We start from the raw sequence: 14397 nt of genomic DNA, 5'->3' as shown, positions 1-14397 counted from the left end.
TTTCTTTTTGTATTTCTCTGAAGTGAGAAGCAGGGAGGCAGAGACAGACTCCCGCATGCGCCCGACGGGAAGCCACCTGGCATGCCCACCAGGGAGGCAATGCTCTGCCCAGCTGAGGTGTTGCTCCATTGCAACCGTAGACATTCTAGCGCCTGAGGTGGAGGCCACTTTTGCTCCAATGGAGCCTTGGCTGCGGGAGGGAGGAAAAGGGAGACAGAGAGAGAGAGAGAGAGAGAGAAAGGAGAGAGGGAGGGTGGAGAAGCAGATGGGCGCTTCTCCTGTGTGCCCTGGCCAGGAATCGAACTGGTACTTCCACAGGCCGGGCTGATGCTCTACCGCTGGGCCAGCCTGCCAGAGCTCGAGACATTTCTTTTTTTCTTTTTTTTAGTGAGAGGAGAGAAGGCATAGACAGTCTCCCACATGCTCCCTGACTGGGATCCAACCAGCAAGCCCACTAGGGGGCAATGCTCTGCTCATCTAGGGCCCTTGCTCCATTGCAACCCGAGCCATTTTTTAGCACCTAAGGCGGAGGCATTGGAGCCATCCTCAGCGCCCAGGGCCAACTCACTCCAATTGAGTCATGGCTGCAGGAAGGGAAGAGAGAAAGAGATAGAGAAGCGAGAGGGGGAGGGGTGGAGAAGCAGATGGGCACCTCTCCTGGCACCCGTCCTGTGTGCCCTGACCAGGAATCAGACCCTCAAACCCAGGACATCTAGGCCCTGGACGGATGGCTCAGTGGTAGAGCGTCGGCCTGGCGTGCAGGAGTCCCAGGTTCAATTCCTGGCCAGGGCACACAGGAGAAGCGCCCATCTGCTTCTCCACCCCTCCCCCTCTCCTTCTCTGTCTCTCTCTTCCCCTCCTGCAGCCAAGGCTCCATTGGAGCAAAGTTGGCCCGGGCGCTGAGGATGGCTTATGGCCTCTGCCTCAGGTGCTAGAATGGCCCTGGTTGCAACAGAGCAACATCCCAGATGGGCAGAGCATCGCCCCCTAGTGGGCGTGCCGGGTGGATCCTGGTAAGGCGCATGCGGGAGTCTGTCTGACTGCCTCCCCATTTCCAACTTCAGAAAAAAAAAAACACCCAGGACATCTATACGCCCGAAGGATGCTCTACCACTGAGCCAACAGGCCAGGGCCCACAGAGGCATTTCAAAACCGAATTGCTCCCTGCAGGTGAAAAAGGAAACCATGAAACTAAGTCATCACAAAATAACAATGCAAGGCATCTGGTAACACTTTGTTTCTTTATTTTTAATGCTCTTTCTTATTCATTATCCATTTATGACTCAAGACAAAATTGTGGGGTAGGTGACTGGTTTCAGAAATTTGCTAGAGGTTGCCTAGGGAGGTAGGGGCATAGTTACTTCAAGAAACCCAATAAATATTTGTTAAATGAGCAAAATATTTGTTGAACACTGTGCTGTGCCAGAAACTGTGCTAGGCTTCAGGGAATTAGAGATAAGTAAACCACAGCCCTACCCTCCAAATTAATCTAATGGTGAGAAAATAGGCAGCAGATACATGACCTCACAAGACATGGTAAATCTCATAAGATTAAGTTAAAGTATGTCAAAGGAGAAAGAAATCACATCCAAACAGAAGGCAAAGGAAAAGCTTTTCTCAGGATAGAGGCTATAAGTAATGAAGACCTTTAAGATAGAAATGGGCCTTCCTGAGAAGGAATCATTAAAGAGAATGAAAAAAGGGAATCTTGGTATGGATTTAGGAAACAAGGAGTAGATCTTTTGTACTTTGGTCCAAGGATGCAACACATTTTGGAAACCTATAGGAAATTAAGTAGAGGGTTATTTGGGATTACACAGGATAGACTGAGTACCAAGCAAGCTTATTCTTGCTTCTGTAGGCAGCAGCAGAAGCTAATTAGGACTGATTTTGGAAGAGCACAAGAGTTGGGAGGCCAGGAGGCCAGAGGAAGTGATAAGGCCCAAGGAGTAAGGATAGCCTCAACCAGAGTTACCACAGTGGGAAGAGAAAAAAGGTGAAGGCAAAACACATTAGGAAGGAGAGACTGACAGGGCTTGGAAACCTAAAAAAATATAAAGAGGAGAACCTAGTACTTAGTGATTAGGGCCCCAACTCCAAAAAGGATGAAGAAGCCACAGGCCAAAGGACTATCGCTAGCTTTAGGCCTAGGAGGATTTGACCCTGTTAGGGCCATGGTACCACCAGACAATCTCTAGAAGCAAGAAGTGGGTGGTCTGAGGCCTCTTACTTCCCAGAACCCTGACAAAAGCCTGAATTCTTTGGATGTAGATGAGATATGTAATGCTCATGTTTCTTTCCATTTAAAAAATTTCCAGTAGAATCTGGAGGAAAAAAAAATCTATTCTGTATAAAAAGACAACAGCAGAACTGGAAGTGATCAGTGACTGTCTCTGCAGCCATTGCTCTCACATCCAATTTATCTCCCTTTCCCCTGAAAGCCCTGGACACCCTCCGACCATCCTTTGCTGAGTACAGAGCTGAGAACTTCCTTTATGCTATAACCAAGTGCTACTAGAACCTTAGGATTCCTAGCATGCAGGCACCTCCTTGCACCTGCCCAAGAGTATCCGGAGGAACTAAGAGGGAAGGAGGAAAGAGAGAGGCAATGGAAACTCATCCTTTTTGGTCCTTATATTTCTGGCTTTGGAGATGAAGCAGTAGGACAAGGGATTTGGAGAAGCCGAAGAATGACATCAAGCAGGTCTTGGTTCTCTGTGTCTGGCCCTATAGATGTTGACATTCTTATCCTCATCCCGCCAGGCAAGCTCCAGTTGGAAATACTGGGGCAGGAGGTGCTGAAAGAAGCTCTCCGTCCCATGCTCCTCTCTCACCTTGGAGGCCAGATAGATGGTGCCACGGGGCCCGCACAGGTGTCGGAAAGTCCCTAGCAGCAGTGGAAAGGTAGGCTCCAGATACACGATATCAGCCCCCAGCACCAGGTCATAGTCGCCAGGGAAGACATGCTGGTCAATCCCCCAGGACAAGGCACGCACCTGGACCCGGCCTCCAGCTGGCACATTGGCCTGGACGTTGCCCTGGATCTGTTCTAGGGCCAGGGGCAGGTCAGTGATGGTAACATCACCTCCTGAGAGAGAGGAAGGAGGAAAAATGCAAGTCAGAGGGACCAACAAAGGGATCTCAGCTCCTGCCCAGAAGGTCCAGAGGCCTCAGTGCCTAGGCAGTGGTTTTCAACCTCTTTACACTGGGGACTGGTGAAAATAGAATTATTTTGGAGACCACTAAGGCAGAAGTCATCCTGAGCATAAACAAATTTGACTAAGATCATCAGGTCTATAATCTTATACAACATCAGGGTGGTTAACTCTTTAGCAGACCAGCATGAAATTTCTAGTAGACTGGCTATTGAAAAACACGGGCCTAGAGGACAATGTCTTGACAGCCCAAAGTCCACCCTCTGGATTTTAATTGCCCTAACCTCCATCTTACCCACTGCCATTCTCCTTACTCTACATTCTACAACATCAACATTCTCTCCGAGCTAATCTTCAACCTTTCTGCCCAAAACACAACCACCAACAAACACGTCAGCAGAAGCCTGGACAGCACTAAGCTGGAAATCTATGCACCCAACCCCTACTGATACAGACCAGCCTTCACGGGTCTGGAAAGCTTCCCAGAAGACATGACCTCAGTGAGCCTTAAAGGACAAGTAAAAATTAGTCAGGTGAGTTTTCCAAGCAAAGAACAGAGAGTACAAGGGCCTGGTGGTGAGACAGCATGGAGTATTCAAGGAAGGCTGGATCTTAGAGATTATGTGGAAGGGAGGAGAAAAGTCTCAAGACATGAGAGTAAAGAGAAAAATGATTATGACATGCTACAGAGATTCAGGCTTGACCCTGAGGTCAATAGGGTTTACATATAGAAGTAGAGGATAGGTCCTGGCCAGTAGCTCAGTGAATAGAGCATCTGCCCAGTATGTGGACATCCTGGTTCAATTCCCAGTCAGGACACACAGGAGAAGCAACCATCTGCTTCTCCCCCCCTCCTTCTCCTCTTTGTTTTCCTCCTCCCCTCCTGAGTTAGCCTCAGGTGCTAAAAATAGCTCCATATTCAGTACCAGCCCTAGACAGGCTTGCTGGGTGTATCCTGGTCAGGACACATGCGAGAGTTTGCCTCACTATCACCCCTCCTCTCACGTAAAAAAATAAAAAATAAATAAATTTTTAAAAATTAAATATATAAAGAAAGAAAGAAGTAGAGGATAAAGATAATTAAAGTTAGCATCTCAGAAAGCTGACCTTTGGTGGCACAGTGGATAAAGCATTGACCTGTAATGCTAAGGTTGCTAGTTTATAACTCCAGGCTGGCCTGGTCAAGGCACATATGGGAGTTGATGCTTCCTGCTCCTCCCCCACACCCCATGTCTGTCTGTCTCTCTCTCTCTCCTCTCTAAAATGAATAAATAAAATCTTTAAAAAAAAATTTAAAATAAAAAGTAAATTTTAAAAATCACTTCACGGGTTCGATTCCCGGCCAGGGCACACAGGAGAAGCGCCCATTTGCTTCTCCACCCCTCCGCCACGCTTTCCTCTCTGTCTCTCTCTTCCCCTCCCGCAGCCGAGGCTCCATTGGAGCAAAGATGGCCCAGGCGCTGGGGATGGCTCCTTGGCCTCTGCCCCAGGCGCTAGAGTGGCCCTGGTCGCAACATGGCGACGCCCAGGATGGGCAGAGCATCGCCCCCTGGTGGGCAGAGCGTCGCCCCCTGGTGGGCGTGCCGGGTGGATCCCGGTCGGGCGCATGCGGGAGTCTGTCTGACTGTCTCTCCCTGTTTCCAGCTTCAGAAAAAAAAAAAAAAAAAATCACTTCATTCATGCAATAAATATGTTTTGAGTATCTAAGTTCTGGGAATGCGGTAGTGAGCACGACAAAATCTCAGTCTTCCTTGAATTTTATTCTAGAAGTAGAAATGCACTAAGCACTGCAAAACTCTTTTTTTTTTTTTTTTTTTTACAGAGACAGAGAGAGAGTCAGATAGATAGGGACAGACAGGACGGAGAGAGATGAGAAGCATCAATTTTTCATTGTGACACCTTAGTTGTTCATTGATTGCTTTCTCATATGTGCCTTAACCATGGGCCTTCAGCAGACCAACCCCTTTCAAGCCAGCGACCTCGGGTCCAAGCTGGTGAGCTTTTTGCTCAAAGCAGATGAGCCTGTGCTCAAACTGGCGACATCCGGGTCTCAAACCTGGGTCCTCAGCATCCCAGTTTGATGCTCTATCCACTGCGCCACCGCCTGGTCAGGCAAAAGAGTGAGTATTAAGAATAAATTCATTCATTCATATTTATTATGTGCCTATATGCCAGGTGCTGAGAATACAGCAGTGAATCAACCAAGACAAGACTCCTTCTGCTCATGGAGCTTACAGTCTAGTGGCAAGAAACAGACAACAAACAAAACATAAAATACAACGCACATAACATGGTAATAAGTGCTCCAGTGAAGGAAGCATCAAGCAGGAAAGGAGAATAAGAACAGCTTGAGGGAGAGGCAGAGAAAATAATTTTAAATGGAGGTGGTTAGGAAAAGCCTTACTGAGGAGATACATATGAGCCAAGACCTGATGGAAGTGATGAACAAACCACCCGGACCTCAAGAGAGGGGAGTAAAAGTAGGGGCCAGATCATCACCAGGGCCTTTTCAAGAGACTTAAAATTCTAGCTTTTAGTCTGGGTGAGAGAGGAAGCTACTGGAAAATTTTAAATGGAAGAATGACATACACTGAGTTATGCTTTTAAAGAATTACTCTTGGCCCTGGCTGGTTGGCTCAGTGGTAGAGCATCGGCCTGGCGTGCAGAGGTCCCGGGTTCGATTCCCGGCCAGGGCACACAGGAGAAGCGCCCATCTGCTTCTCCACCCCTCCCCCTCTCCTTCCTCTCTGTCTCTCTCTTCCCTTCCCGCAGCCAAGGCTCCATTGGAGCAGAGATGGCCCAGGCGCTGGGGATGGCTCCTTGGCCACTGCCCCAGGCGCTAGAGTGGCTCTGGTCTCAACAGAGCTACGCCCTGGAGGGGCAGAGCATCGCCTCCTCGTGGGCAGAGCATCGCCCCTGGTGGGCGGGCCGGGTGGATCCCGGTGGGGTGCATGAGGGAGTCTGTCTGACTGTCTCTCCCTGTTTCCGGCTTCAGAAAAATACAAAAAAAATAAAATAAAATAAAATAAAGAATTACTCTTGCTGCTGGGGTGAGAAAAGACTGCAGAGGCGTAAGGTCTGAAGCAAGGAGACCTGTTAGGACAGTGGTCCCCAACCCCCGGCCCGCAGACCGGTATCAGTCTGTGGGCCACTTGGTACTGGTTCTTAGAGAAAGAATAAATAACTTACATTATTTCTGTTTTATTTATATTTAAGTCTGAACGATGTTTTATTTTTAAAAAGTGACCAGATTCCCTCTGTTACATCCATCTAAGACTCACTCTTGATACTTGTCTCGGCCACGTGATACATTTATCGGTCCCACACTAAAGGCCGGTCCGTGAAAATATTTTCTGACATTAAACCGGTCCGTGGCCCAAAAAAGGTTGGGGACCACTGTGTTAGAAGGTATGTGCAGCCTGACCAGGCGGTGGCACAGTGGATAGAGCGTCGGACTGGGATGCAGAGGACCCAGGTTCGAGATCCCGAGGTCACCAGCTTGAGCACGGGCTCATCTGGTTTGAGGAAAAGCCCACCAGCTTGAACCCAAGGTTGCTGGCTCCAGCAAGGGGCTACTCGGTCTGCTGAAGGCCTGCGGTCAAGGCACATATGAAAAAGCAATCAATGAACAACTAAAGTGTTGCAATGCACAATGAAAAACTAATGATTGATGCTTCTCATCTCTCTCCATTCCTGTCTGTCTGTCCCTGTCTATACTTCTCTCTGACTCACTCTCTGTCTCTGTAAAAAATAAATTAAAAAAAAAAAAAGGAAAGTATGTGCAATGACCCCAGCAAGATGATAGTGGTTTGAACCACAGCAGTAGCAAAGTCTTAACAAGTGGTCAGATCTGAATAGATTTTAAAATGTGGACGTGGCCCTGGCCTGTTGGCTCAGTGGTAGAGCATCGGCCTGGTGTGCAGGAGTCCCAGGTTCGATTCCCGGCCAGGGCACACAGGAGAAGCGCCCATCTGCTTCTCCACCCCCACTCCTTCCTCTCTGTCTCTCTCTTCCCCTCCCACAGCCAAGGCTCCATTGGAACAAAAAGATGGCCCAGGCGCTGGGGATGGCTCCTTGGCCTCTGCCCTAGGCGCTAGAGTGGCTCTGGTCGCGACAGAGCGACGCCCAGGATGGGCAGAGCATCGCCCCCTGGTGGGCGTGCCGGGTGGATCCCGGTCGGGCGCATGCGGGAGTCTGTCTGGCTGCCTCCCCGTTTCTGGCTTCGGAAAAATACAAAAAAAAAAAAATCCCAAGGTCACTGGCTTGAGCAAGGGGTCACTGGCTCGGCTGGAGCCCCTGACTCAAGACACATATGAGAAAGCAATCAATGAACAACTAAGGTGCCACAGCTACAAGTGGATGCTTCTCATCTCTCTCCCTTCCTGTCTGCGTCTGTCCGAGGGAGGGAGGGAGGGAGGGAGGGAGGGAGGAAGGAAGGAAGGAAGGAAGGAAGGAAGGAAGGAAGGAAGGAAGGAAGGAGGGAAGGAAGGAGGGAAGGAAGGAGGGAAGGAAGGAAGGAAGGATGGATGCAGGGAAGATATGGCAGTGGCCTGAACTAGAGATGGTGGGGAAAATGGATAGCTGTGGGAGCATTAAGGACATGACCCGTAGGACTGGCTGATTGCCAGGATGTGAGGAGAGAGGGTAAGGGACAGGATGACAGATTTCCAACTTGGCAGCTGAATAGGGGTTGAAGGAGAAGAAATCAGCTTAGGAGCAAGCAAAAGTAGGTATTTCCAACCATGTTACATGCCTTTCTTCCACTTTAGCATAACTGCCCACCTCTCATTCACTCATCCTTTATGCAAACTTCTGTTGACACTCCTTCAGTTATTTCTGAGCCTGCTGTGTTCACACTGTTCACCCATTTCACCTCTGACAGAGCTTCTCCTTAGATTCCAGGTAGTCAAGGGAGAGATGGCCATAGTATGTCTACTGGCTTTGTGAATACCTCATCAGAGTTCTTATACTGTAACATCTTCCCTGTCTTCCCCACTAGACCATGAGCTCCTTGGGGAGAGGAAACCTGGTCTTACCTGTATTCCAATACCTAGCATGACTCTTGGCACACAGAGAATTCCAGATACATGTTGGTTGAATGAATAGAATGAGTGACTGCTTCTGGGAAGACTTCCCTGAATGTAATTTAGTCTTGTCCTTCTAAACGAGGACACGTTAATTTGCATTTCTGGGGAGATTACATCATGAGTGTTTTCAGTGTGAGTTTTTGCCTATCAGATTATAAATTAAAGAACTATTTCCTTTGTAGTTTTTGCTTCTTGACAAAAGTAAAACAAAGTTTCTTTATTTTATTCTTTTCCAAGTCTGCAGTGCCTAATTCCTACCCCACTTCTCACAAAACACACCTTAACCCTCAGAAACTCAAGCTTTCTCCCATGCAAACAAAACCTTAAAAATCTAAAAAATTGGCCTGACCTGTGGTGGCGCAGTGGATAAAGCGTCGATCTGGAAATGCTGAGGTCGCCGGTTCAAAACCCTGGGCTTGCCTGGTCAAGGCACATATGGGAGTTGATGCTTCCAGCTCCTCCCCCTCTTCTCTCTCTCTGTCTCTCCCTCTCCTCTCTAAAATGAATAAATAAATAAATTTAAAAGATTGTTTAAAAAAAATCTAAAAAATACTCATAAGAAAGTTATAAAGGTTTATGAGGTTTAACACCCACAGAATACTTCCTCTACAAGGTACCCCCAAATATACATCTTGCCAGAAAACCATGTCTGAAGTAAAGGAGCTTTTTAAGTGATGCTACTGTCCGTGAAATCACAAAAAAAGTAGAAAAAAATCCTATTAAGGCCTGCCCGATTTTTATATCTTGCCCCCAAATCAACCACCTTTTAGGTGCTCTGACAGCCAATGAGCGCTAGCGCTGGCTTGTCACATAAAAACAGGCGCGCGCGCGGAAACACACACACACACACACACACACACACACACACACACACACACACACACACGAGTTATAAAGAAGGGACTGGGCTGCTGCCAAACCATTCCCCAATCCCCAGGATCTAGTTAATAACCATTTCTCTACACCTCCGTCCTCCCAAACCCTCTCCCGTTACGCACCCTGCAGCGCTGCCAAGATCCCCACGATGCCGGTCCCCGCGCCCAGTTCGATCACCTTCTTGTCTCTGAAATCCACATTTTGATTTTCGAAATAGTTGCACATGCTCAGAGCCTATAGGAAAAAGAAAAAGAAAAAACAATTGTCGCGGGGACGGCTCCATATGGCAAAGGGAAAGTCCGGGGTCTGGACCTCCCCTGGCCCCTGGCCCAGAGCCACCCACTCCTCACCGCATCCCACACGCGCGCTGCCACCCCGAGGCGAGACCCGAAGTTCTGTGTGATGCTCAGCACGTGCCCACAGAAACAGAACCGACTCTTCTCCGAGAAATAGTCAGCGAAGAGCCCGACCTCCCGCGGGAACACCGATTCGGGTTCGGATGTAGGATATGGGCAGAGGTCCGCCATCTGGCCCTGACAGTTCGGGACAGCACTGCCAGCCTTGGGATTCCGGATCTGGAGCGGGGTGAGGACTCGGGACCTCGGGCCGTGTAGGCTGCCCCGTGGCACTGAGCCCCGCCTCCCTGAGTTTGCCCTCCTTCCTCCAGTTTGGCTTCCCAGAGGTAGAATGAGGAGCTACCCCTCCCTCCCTGGGCCCCAGTCCGCTGGGACGGGACTCACTCCAGACTACGCAGTCTGGTCCGAGACCGGGAGAAAGCAGAACGCACAAGGATTAATTCTACCATAGGAAGTGCACGGGGTACTGCAACCAGGATGGTAACCCAGACCCATGCAAGCTGAGGAAAGAAGTTCGGTGCCGGTTCTGGCCTTGCCAGCCCCATTACAAACCAGATGCGGAGGAACTTTGATGTGCCGGCCCCTCCATACATCCCCGCCCAGCCCAGCGGACTCCCCTCTCGAGTCTTTAAGGGGTGGAGTCTGCTCTCAAAGTGTTTTATACGTCATCATCGAGCGCCGCGGGCCTCGGTCTCCACGTGAGTTCGGTAGAGACACTCGGGGCTGGAGATCATGGCGGGAGCCGAGGCTGGGGACGCGGCAGGAGCCGAGGCCCCGCAGCCGCAGAAGCGCTATTATCGACAGCGTGCTCATTCCAACCCCATGGCGGACCATACGCTGCGCTAGTGAGTGAGCAGTGCAGGGGGCAAGAAGGAGGACAGAATACTCGGGCCTAAAGCAGCCCCGGAGAGCGATAGTGTTGGGACGGTTCAGGATAGACCTAGGAGGACCGCCTGGGTGACGTCAATTTTGGGGGAGTGTTTAGCAGATTTGGCGGTTGGCGGATTGCAGCGGGCGTGGCGTTTGGCCAAGTCTGGGTAGCAGTGCAAGTCCGACATGGGAAAGAAACTGTTGCTGAGACTAGAGTGGTGGCGGTAGTATGCCCTTTCCATCATTCGGTTTTCTTTGTCGGACTTAATTAAAAAGACAGGTACCCAGTCCCGCCTGCACTCTACTCCATCCTCTTCGCACAGAGCACGCAAAGTAAGATCCCAGTGCCTTAGGCATCCAGTCTCTGGAATAGGGGGAACTTGTGCTCAAAACCTGTGCCCCGCTGGAGTTACATCAACCCTTAGATAGAGAGATGATGAGCGGGTCAGAAATCACGGGCCTCATGATGGGTTTGTGATTCACAGGGTGGTTTCCACTATGTCTCCTAGAGGCCATAGGGCCGAGACAGAATTTTTGAAAATTGCCCCTTAATCTACTTCCCACCCTTACCCATCCACCCACGCACGTGTAGTATGACTTTTGCAATGGTATGACCAGCCTCCTCATGTTTCTCATGTCTTCTCTCCAATAGCCCTGTGAAGCCAGAGGAGATGGATTGGTCTGAGCTATATCCAGAGTTCTTCACTCCACTGACCCAAAATCAGAGCCACGATGACCCAAAGGATAAGAAAGAAAAGAGAGCTCAGGCCCAAGTGGAGTTTGCAGACATAGGCTGTGGCTATGGTGGCCTGTTAGGTAACAATGTTTGGCCCTTTCTTTGGGCAGGGAGAGGCAATGCCTAGGTTCTGCCACCTCAGCAGGTTTGATGGGGGCCATAGTTGGCCTTTCCCCTTCGGACCAGACACTGGTGCTGTGACATCAGTGTGGAGAGTCTCCACCTTCCCTCTACTCTGGGTCTGTGGCCTTTGCCTTGGAAAAGGGAGGGGGATGCTTCAAATGCCTCTTTGAACTCGTGTTGTCTTGTCTGGCCTTGCCCCTGGCCCCAGTCACTACGTGAGCCATTTCACCTGCCAAGTGCTGGGTCAGTGAACTGGTCAGCACAAGCGTCAGAGATTAGCCACTGTGGCCAGTGATCCTGAACTGACTTTCTCAGGGATTCCACCACTTCCCCCTTCCTCACCAGAACTTATTCCTACTGCTCTAATCCTGTTTTTTTAGTTCCTCTTGTATTCTCTGTATTGCTCTAGATGTGCTTACTAAGCCAGTTCTCTATTTTTAGATCTTCCCATAGAAATAAGGACATGACAGAGAGGAAGAGCATGGTACTTGGTGGCAGAAAACTTTGGTTCAGGTTTCAGTTTTGTCTCTTCTTAGCTCTGTGACCTTGGGCATTTCTGACCCTCAGTTTCCTCATATTCACAATTTACTACAGAATGCTAAGAGGATTAAAGGAGAGAATGTGAAAACACTAAAAGCACTTGCAAATATACATGTATTCCCAGGCCTTCCCAGTCCTGATGCAATTTTTGGATCTCCCCCAGCCCTCTTCTTCAGCATAAAAGCATCCATATAGACATCTCTCTGTCCACGTTTGCCATTCATAATTTTACCAGTTGCAGCTTGAGGTTTTCTTTCCTGTATTGACTCTTGAAGTTCCTGCACTATGAGGTTGATGATTCCATTCCTGTTTCTGTGTCCAGTGGAACTGTCACCACTGTTCCCAGATACACTGATTCTGGGTCTGGAGATCCGGGTGAAGGTCTCAGACTATGTTCAGGACCGGATTCAAGCCCTACGAGCAGCTCCTGGAGGTGGCTTCCAGAACATCGCCTGTCTTCGTAGCAATGCCATGAAACACCTTCCTAACTTCTTCTTCAAGAGCCAGGTGGGGAAGGGCCCTGGTGGGTTAGGTTGGTAGGAAGGTAGGACATGGAGGCCAGGCTCTCACAACCCAGTCTGTACATGTCTGTCTCACAGCTGACAAAGATGTTCTTCCTCTTCCCTGATCCACATTTCAAACGGACAAAGCACAAGTGGCGAATCATCAGTCCCACACTGCTGGCAGAATATGCCTACGTGCTAAGAGTTGGGGTGAGTTCGTAGGGAAGAGCGGGTGGGGTGAATGACCAATTCAGGGACCTTCCACTAATAAATCAGTGGTGGTACGTCCCATCACCTTGCTGCTCAACTGCATGCAGACCCCCTGATTTTGCCTATGCAGGGACTGGTATATACTATAACTGATGTGCTAGAGCTACATGAATGGATGTGCAACCATTTTGAAGGGCACCCCCTGTTTGAGCGTGTGCCTCTGGAGGAGCTGGTAAGTTAGGATCCTAAGAAAAATTCTGAAGATACAGGCCCTTTCCAGAGTGGTTCTATATTATTTGAACCCAACTCAGTGCCAAGAGGACAGGATGGGAGTTTCGGGGCCAGGGGTTGGCAAGGATTTATTGGACCCTTCTCCCAGAGTGAAGACCCCATTGTGGAACACTTGGGCACCTCAACTGAAGAGGGGAAAAAAGTTCTACGCAATGGAGGAAAGAATTTCCCAGCCATCTTCCGAAGAATACACGATCCCACTCTCCAGGCAGAGATCCCCAATCCTACCCCTCCTGGTCACTGACTGCTTACCTTGCTTTATCCGGAATCCATCTTCTAGGAACTAGAAAGAAGATCAACCCCCTGGACCTTCCTAGCTGAGACTTGCTAGGGCTTAGAGGCAACAGTCTCTCAAAGAAGTTGGGAGACTGCCCAGGGCAGAACCCTGGTTTTCACAACTACCTTTGCCTGTTCTCACCTTCCTGCCCTTCCACTAACAGCAGAAACCAGAAGATGACTGGGAATGTCAGAAGATCTTGGACCACAGGGGTCTTTGGAAGGGTATGGGGTCTTGTTCTTCCTTAGTACTTCCTTCCCCCTCTGGGTTATCTTTTCAGCTGGAGTAAAGAATACAGTTCACCACTGTCCATCTAAATTGCCTGTTAGGCACAAATTACCTGTCCACTTGTATGTACTTTGCATTCCTGGGGGTAACATATGTGGGCACACCCCCATGCTGCTATATCTCAGGGAGGCTAGAGTATAAATCAGGTGTCTCCCCATCCTCTCCCTGCCTAAGACTTGACCTGGGGAATCTGCTCCAGAGACTGGGTATCTCTGAAGAGTCCCAGGGAGGGAGTGAGGTTGGAGACCCTTTCCTGTTTTATGTTGACCTTCTACTCCAGAACTTCTCTGACTGGCTGGCACAGAGCCTGTGGAGGTGGACGAGTATAGAGCAGAGAACTAAACTGGAGGATTCTGAGGCTAAAAATAGAAAGGAGCTGCTGAATAGAAAGCCCCCCAAAAGGGACAGAGTCAGCTAGAGATTCAGAACACTCAGCCCTTGCTCTGGCCAGCCCAGTGAAATCTCTGAACTTTTCTAATTTGCAAAAGTTCCGTCATTTCTTCTCAAGCTTCAAATTCCCATGGCTAGGACAGGGCTTGTTGACCCACAAGGAACATACACACCAAGAAACAAAGATTGAGGCTCCAGGAGCCATTTTACCCTATTAACTCACCTGCCATCTGCCTAGTGTCAGGTACATGGAGGGGGTCATGTAGTTCAAGAAAATTCTGCTCACATACAGAGGTGAAGCTTGATGAGCCAAGAATATGGGGACAGCTACAGCTGTGCCTCTTCCCTGCTTGCTGCCCTTCCCGGAGGAGCTCAGGATGGGGAATTCCTGAGAATGAGCCAAAGGGGCCTGGCTCTCTGGGGAAGTGGTGGGACTATCGGGGTCTGACTCTATCTTGGTCATCTAAATCTAACTATATAGCCTTTCCTGTGAAGAGTTCTTCAGCAGCTAGACTAGGGCACCAGCCCAGGAAGAGAAACTGAGGCAGGCCTCCCCTACCAAGAGGGTCATTGCAACATGAGACCCAAGGGAGCTGTGTAGTCAGCCTCAGCCCCTCCTACTGTTTGTAGATGCCACTCCCAGCACGGACCACTCAGGGAAGAGGATTGGCTGAGTAGCTTGGAGAGGGGGCGTC

General features: G+C 49.5%; 2 protein-coding genes across 5 annotated transcripts; one reads left to right on the top strand and one right to left on the bottom strand.

Annotated features, from left to right (window-relative positions):
• Positions 1–1230: 1230 nt before the first annotated feature.
• On the bottom strand, positions 1231–9645 carry EEF1AKMT3 (EEF1A lysine methyltransferase 3). The gene is made up of 3 exons (XM_066258865.1): positions 9469–9645; positions 9241–9352; positions 1231–3088 (listed from the first exon to the last, which is right to left on the bottom strand). The coding sequence occupies exons 1-3, from the start codon at positions 9643–9645 to the stop codon at positions 2697–2699; spliced, it is 681 nt and encodes a 226-aa protein (XP_066114962.1). The 3' UTR covers positions 1231–2696.
• Positions 9580–13351, top strand: METTL1 (methyltransferase 1, tRNA methylguanosine). 4 transcript variants are annotated; one of them, XM_066258862.1, is made up of 7 exons: positions 9580–9703; positions 9926–10172; positions 10997–11160; positions 12066–12250; positions 12343–12456; positions 12587–12688; positions 12836–13351. In XM_066258862.1, exons 2-7 carry the CDS (start codon positions 10030–10032, stop codon positions 12989–12991), a joined length of 864 nt encoding a protein of 287 aa, XP_066114959.1. In that variant the 5' UTR covers positions 9580–9703; positions 9926–10029; the 3' UTR covers positions 12992–13351. The 4 variants fall into 4 exon arrangements, with proteins under 4 accessions (XP_066114959.1, XP_066114958.1, XP_066114961.1 ...); XM_066258861.1 differs by lacking the exon at positions 9580–9703 and having other exon boundaries at positions 9860–10172; XM_066258863.1 differs by lacking the exons at positions 9580–9703; positions 9926–10172 and adding an exon at positions 10179–10319.
• Positions 13352–14397: the final 1046 nt, after the last annotated feature.

The sequence above is a fragment of the Saccopteryx bilineata genome, chromosome 2, assembly GCF_036850765.1.
Source record: "Saccopteryx bilineata isolate mSacBil1 chromosome 2, mSacBil1_pri_phased_curated, whole genome shotgun sequence".
NCBI lineage: Eukaryota > Metazoa > Chordata > Mammalia > Chiroptera > Emballonuridae > Saccopteryx > Saccopteryx bilineata.
Note: the sequence above shows the minus strand (reverse complement) of the source record. Positions and strands in the feature narration are given on the sequence as shown.